Genomic DNA, 7,500 nt, shown 5'->3' with positions numbered 1-7,500 from the left:
ACCCATGGCCCAGCTGGCTAACAGGTGGCTCTCAGGCCCCATGGTCCAGCTGACTGCCAGGTGGCTCTCAGACCCCATGGTCCAGCTGACTGCCAGGTGGCTCTCAGACCCCATGGTCCAGCTGACTGCCAGGTGGCTCTCAGACCCCATGGCCCAGCTGACTGCCAGGTGGCTTTCAGACCCATGGTCCAGCTGACTGCCAGGTGGCTCTCAGACCCCATGGCCCAGCTGACTGCCAGGTGGCTCTCAGACCCATGGTCCAGCTGACTGCCAGGTGGCTCTCAGACCCCATGGCCCAGCTGACTGCCAGGTGGCTCTCAGACCCATGGTCCAGCTGACTGCCAGGTGGCTCTCAGACCCCATGGCCCAGCTGACTGCCAGGTGGCTCTCAAGCCCCATGGTCCAGCTGACTGCCAGGTGGCCCTCAGGCCCCATGGCCCAGCTGACTGCCAGGTGGCTCTCAGACCCATGGCCCAGCAGCTGGCTAACAGGTGGCTCTCAGGCCCCATGGTCCAGCTGACTGCCAGGTGGCTCTCAGACCCCATGGTCCAGCTGACTGCCAGGTGGCTCTCAGACCCCATGGTCCAGCTGACTGCCAGGTGGCTCTCAGACCACATGGCCCAGCTGACTGCCAGGTGGCTTTCAGACCCATGGTCCAGCTGACTGCCAGGTGGCTCTCAGACCCCATGGCCCAGCTGACTGCCAGGTGGCTCTCAGACCCATGGTCCAGCTGACTGCCAGGTGGCTCTCAGACCCCATGGCCCAGCTGACTGCCAGGTGGCTCTCAGACCCCATGGCCCAGCTGACTGCCAGGTGGCTCTCAAGCCCCATGGTCCAGCTGACTGCCAGGTGGCCCTCAGGCCCCATGGCCCAGCTGACTGCCAGGTGGCTCTCAGCTCCCATGATAGTGTTATAGTGATAATGGTGATGATATTGCAATAAGAGTAACAATGATAATAATGATAATAATGATAATAATAATTTGGCCATGATGATAGTAGTAATAACGATTAGTATGATGATAATTGGAGCAACAGCGATAATGAGAAAGATTATGATAGTGAAGGTGATGGTGATAAAGATAATTAAGATAATATTACAGTAATGATATTCCAACGATAACAATGATGATGGTGATGATGTTGATATAGTGATAATGATAATGATGATGATAGTGATAATAATAGTAATAGTAGTAAAACGGCAATGATGATAGTCATGATAATGATAATGAATATAGTAATAACAATAATAATATATATAATCAATAATAATGATAGTGAAAAGCATTATAATGCTTATAATAATAACAATAATGATAAAATAAAAATAATGATAAAATAATAATAATAATAATGATAATAATAACAATAATGATAAAATAAAAATAATGATAAAATATTAATTAAGATAATAATAATAACAATAATAATAATAATAAAATAATAATAATAATAATAATAATAACAATAACAATATTGATAAAATAATAATAATAATAATAATAATAATCATAACAAATGTAATCAAATCATCTCCTTTTCTCACTTTGTCCCTTTTTTTAATATTTTATATTTAACTTATTCATTTATTTATTATTATTATTACTATATTTTAGATTTTCTGATTTTTTATGATTGTAATAATGAAGATGATGATAATGAGAATGACGATAAAAGTGAAAAAAAAACGTAATAGTAATGATAATAATAAGGACGACGAGAGAGCCGCTTTCATTACGAGAAGATGATATGCAAAATAAAAATAATTACGATAATAACTAACAATAATAATAATAATGAGAGAAAATTCATAACCCAATAATAAAAAAAAATAACAAACACGTTGATATTAACAGCAATTACAACAATAACAACAAAGTTAACAATAACAACAGTATGTGAACAATAAATACACATCCGTCCGATTATGCTAATTAGCAGAGTGGCTCATAACTCGAAGGACGCCCTGCTATAATGTATATATATATATATATATATATATATATATATATATTTTTTTTTTTTTTTTTTTTTCCATCTTGAATTACTAGAACAACGCTTATAATTAAATGAAAGCAAATTATAGCAATAGTAATAGCAGCTATATTGATTGATAATGATAATTAAAACAATGATTATGGTAAGGATGATAATGATAGTAATAATAATGATAATAATAATAATAATAATAATAACAATAATAATAATGATAACGATGAAGACGATAATGATAATAATAATAATGATGATAATGATATGATAATGATAATGATGATGATGATGATAACAATAATTGTACTCCTATTGTTACGATAATAATAAAATAATAAAAATAGTGACGATAACAATTATTATAACGGTGAAGATAAAAACAATAATGATGATAATAACAATGATGATAAAGATTATGATAATGAGGATAACATCAACAACAGTAATAGTAACAATAATAATCATAACAACAATAATAACAATAATAATGATACCAATAATAATAATGATAATGGTAATAATAACGATCTTAGGAAATTATAATGATAACAATATTGATAACTACAATGACAGTGATAACAATAATAGCGGCAATAATGATAATGATTTGGGACAAAACACGACCCCAGCCCCCGCACGACCTCCGCCCCCGGTCGTTGCAAATTCATCACGTGGAGGCGGTATTACTTTAAACGTATTGCCGCTGCTGTGGAGAGATCATGAGTGCCACGCCCGGCACTCCTGTGGGGACCGGCCACCCACGTCCGACGAATTGTTGCGATTGAGACTTTAATGCGCCGCCCGGGCCCGTGATCAGATGGCTCTGCCAGGTGGCTCTCAGCGCACCATGGCCGTGCTGGACGCCTAGGTGCCTCTCAGACCCCATGGTCCCGAGCTGACTTGCCAGGTGGCTCTCAGACCCCATGGCCCAGCTGACTTACCAGTGTGGTTTCAGACCCATGCCCAAGCTGACTGCCAGGTGGCTCTCAGGCCCCATGGTCCAGCTGACTGCCAGGAGGCTCTCAGACACCATGGCCCAGCTGACTGCCACGGTGGCTCTCAGACCCCATGGGCCAGTGGCTAACAGGTTGGTCTCAGGGCCCCATGGTCAGCTAACTGCCTAGGTGGCTCTCGACCCCATGGCCCAGCTGACTGCAGGTGGCTCTCAGGCCCCATGGTCTGTCAGCTGGACTGCCAGGTGGCTCTCAGACCCCATGGCCCAGGCTGACTGACCAGGTTGGCTCTCGACCCCATGGTCCAGCTGTCTGCCGGTGGCTATCAGACCCCATGCCCAGCTGACCTGCCACGGTGGCTCTCAGACCCATGGTCCAGCTGACTGCCAGGTGGCTTCAGACCCATGGCCCAGCTGACTGCCAGGTGGTCTCTCAGACCCCATGGCCCAGTGGCTAACAGGTGGCCTTCAGGCCCCATGTCAGCTGACTGCAAGGTGGCCTCATACCCATGGCCCAGCTTGACTGCCTGGTGGCTCTCAGGCCCCATGGTCCAGCCCTGAATCGCCAGATGGCTCTCAGGCCCCATGGCCCAGCCTGAATGCAGGTGGCTCTCTGACCCCATGGTCCAGCTGACTGCCGGTGGCTCTAGACCCCCATGGCCCAGCTGACTCGCAACGGTGGCTCTCAGACCCCATAGGTCCAGCTGGACTGTCAGGTGGCTCTCAGACCCCATGCCCATGGTGACCTGCCAGGTGGCTTCAGCCCATGTCCAGCTGACTGCCAGGTGGCTCTCAGCCCCATGGCCCAGCTGACTGCCAGGTGGCCTCTCAAGACCCTATGGCCCAGCTGGCTCTAACAGGTGGCTCTACAGGCCCATGGTCCAGCTGACTGACCAGCGTGGCTCTCAGACCCAACTCCGGGCCCAGCTGATGCCAGGTGGCTCTCAGGGCCCCATAGTTCCTGCTGACTGCAGGTGGCTCTCAGCGGGGGGGGGGTGGGGAAAACCATGGTCAGCTGAACTGCCAGGGGCTCCTCAGAACCCCAGGCCCAGCTGACTGCAGGTTGGCTTTCAGACCATGGTCCAGCTGCACTGCCCAGGTGGCTCTCCAACCCCCCTGGCCCAGCTGAATGCCAGGTGGCTACTCAGGACCCATGGTCCAGCTGACTGCCAAGGTGGCTCTCGGACCCCATCCGGCCCCAGCTGTCTGCCAGGTGGCTCTCAGACCCATTGGCCCTGCCAGATGACATGGTGGCTCTCAGACCCCATGGCCACAGCTGACTGCCAGAGTGGCTCTCAGACCCATGGCCCCAGCTGCTGCCAGGTGCTCTCAGGGACCATGGCCAGCTGGCTACAGGTGGCTATCAGGCCCCATGGTTCCAGCTGACTGCCAGGTGGCTATCAGTCCCCATGGTCCAGCTGACTGCCAGGTGGCTCTCAGACCCCATGGTCCAGTCTGACTGCCAGTGGCTCTCAGACCCCTTGGCCCAGCTGACCTGCCAAAGGTGGCTTTCTGACCATGGTCCAGCTGACTGCCAGGTTGGCTATCAGGACCCCACTCGGCCCAGCTGACGGCAGGTGCTCTCAAAGACCTTGGGACCAGCTGACTGCCAGGTGGCTCCTCAGAACCCTTGGCACACTGACTTGCAGGTAGCGGCTCTCAGACCATGGTCCCAGCGCACTGCAAGGTGGGGGCTCCGCCAGTACCCCTTGGCCCAGTCTGACTGACTGGTATGGCCTCTGACAAGCCACCTCTGGTCCAGCTGACTGCCAGGTTGGCCCTCAGGCCCATGGCCCAGTGACTGCCAGTGGCTCTCAGACCCAAACTGGCCCCAGCTGCTGGCTAACAGGTGAGGCCTCTAGGCCCATGGGTCAGCTTCATGCCAGGTGCTCTCAGACCCATGCGTCCAGCTTGACTGCCAGCGTGGCTCTCAGACCAGCCATCGGGCTCACACAAGCTGACTGCCAGGGGCTCTCAGACCACTTGGCCCAGCTGACTACAGGTGGCTTCAGACCCCATGGTCCAGCTGACTTGCCCGGGTGCTCTCAGACCCCATGGCCCAGCTGATGACAGCGTGGCTCTCAGACCCATGGTCCAGCTGATGCCAGGTGCTCTCAGACCCCATGGCCCAGCTGGACTGCCAGGGTGGGCTCTCAGACCCCATGGCCCAGCTGACTGCCAGGTGGCTCTCAAGCCCCATGGTCCAGCTGACTGCAGATGGCCCTCGGGCCATGGCCCAGCTGACTGCATCAGGTGGCTCTCAGCTCCCATGATGTGTTAGAGTGATAATGCGTGATGATATTGCAATAAGAGTAAACAAATATAATAATGATGTAATAACTGTAAATATAATTTGGCCATGATGACGATGATATATAGTAATAACGGATTTTGGTGAGTTATCTGATGATAAGTTGGGGATAGAAAGCGATAATGTGAAGATTATGATTAGTGAAGTGTATGAGTGCATAAAGTTAATTAAGTGATATTACAGTAATGATATTCCAACGCTATAACAATGGATGATGGTGATGTGTTGATTAGTGATAATGATAATTGAATGTTCGTTAGTGATAATAATAGTAATAGTAGTAAAACGGGCAATGATGATAAGTCATGATAACTGATAAGGAACTATAGTCATAAACAATAATACTATATTAATTCAATAATTAATGATAGTGAAAAGCATTATAATGGCTTATAATAATAACAATAATGTTATAAAATAAAAAATAAATGATAAAATATAATATACATAATGTTAATAATAATAATGATAATAAAACAATAATGATAACAATATTAATTAAGATAATTAATAATAACAATATAATAATAATAAAATAATAATAATAATAATATATAACATAACAAATATTGATAAAATAAAATATATAATAATAATAATACGTATCAATAACAAATGTAATCAATCATCTACTTTTCTCACTTTGTCCCTTTTTTTAATATTTTATATTTACACCTTATTCATTTTATTTATATATCTTTTATTTACTATATTTTAGATTTTTGATTTTTTATGATTGTAATATGAAGATGCATGAATAACTGTGACATGACGATAAAGTGAAAAAAAAACCGTAATAGTTATCGATAATAATAAGGACGACGATTGAGGAGAACGCCGACTGTCATTACGAGGCGAAGTTAATATGCAAAATTAAAAATAATTACGATTAATAACTAACAATAATAATATTCAATGAGAGAAAATTTCATAAACCCAATAATTAAAAAAAATAACAAACACGTTGATATTAACCAGCAATTACGACTAATAACAACACAAAGTTAACAATATACAACAGTTTGTGATCAATAAATACACATCCGTCCGATTATGATAATTAGCTGAGTGGCTCTCCCTAAACTCGAATGGACGCCCTGCTTTAATGTATATTATATATATATATATATATATAATATATATATTTTTGCTTTGTTTTTTTTTTTTCCATCTTGGAATTACTAGACAACAACGCTTATAATTAAATGAAAGCAAATTATAGCAATAGTAATAGCAGCTATATTGATTGATAATGCATAATTAAAAGCATTGTATATGGTAAGGATGATATGAGAATGATAGTAATAATTATTGATAATAATAATAATAATAATTAATAACAATAATAATAATGATAACGATGACAGACGATAATGATAATAATAATATGATGATAATGCAATGTAATGATAATTGATGATGATACGTCTGATAAACATTAATTGTACTCCTATTGTTACGATCAATAATAATAATAAAATATAGTGACGATAACCAATTATTATAACGGTGAAGATATAAAAACATTATGATGATAATAACATAGACTGATAAAGATTCATGCATAATGAAGGATAACATCAACATCCAGTAATAGTAACAATAATAATTCATAACCAACTATAATAACAATAATTGTTGATACCCAATAATAATAATGTCAATGTTCATAATAACGATCTTAGGAAACTTATATCGAAGTAACATTCATTGTAACTACAATGGACAGTGTGGATACACAATAAATAGCGGCAATATGTTAATGATGATAGTAATTAATAATAATTATAATAATGATAATAACAATAATAATATTAATGGTAACAATATCATTATAATATTGTTAAAATTATTATTATCACTCTTATTATAACAATACTGTTAATAATGATAATAATAATAAAAATAACAATATCAATTACAATAATAATAATGATAACAATAATAATAACAATAATGATAACAACAACAATAACAACAATGATAATAGTAATAATAATAATAATGATAATAATGAGAATGATTATAATGATAATAATAATAATGGTAATGGCCAAGGTGTGGGCAGTGGGGGGGGGGGGGGGAAGCGAGTGGGCAAGTGGGTGGGCAAGCGAGCGAGTGGGCAAGCGAGTGGGTAAGTGGGCGGGTGGCAAGCGAGTGGGCAAGCGAGTGGGTAAGTGGGAAAAACAGAGGAAAACCGGTGGAAGGAGGAAGATAAAGACTCATAAATGATAAAGAAGATT

At 42.4% G+C, this 7,500-nt stretch overlaps 1 protein-coding gene across 1 annotated transcript in view; it reads left to right on the top strand.

Moving 5' to 3' along the window:
* LOC125039014 (snake venom metalloprotease inhibitor 02D01-like) overlaps positions 1-53 on the top strand; it is a 1,471-nt gene extending 1,418 nt beyond the window's left edge. Inside the window, exon 5 of the mRNA XM_047632733.1 lies at positions 1-53. This exon is cut by the window's left edge and continues 11 nt beyond it. Coding sequence (XP_047488689.1) covers positions 1-53 — 53 coding nt within the window.
* Positions 54-7,500: the final 7,447 nt, after the last annotated feature.

This window comes from Penaeus chinensis, chromosome 26, assembly GCF_019202785.1.
Source record: "Penaeus chinensis breed Huanghai No. 1 chromosome 26, ASM1920278v2, whole genome shotgun sequence".
NCBI lineage: Eukaryota > Metazoa > Arthropoda > Malacostraca > Decapoda > Penaeidae > Penaeus > Penaeus chinensis.
This window is presented reverse-complemented; position numbering and strand designations above follow the sequence as displayed.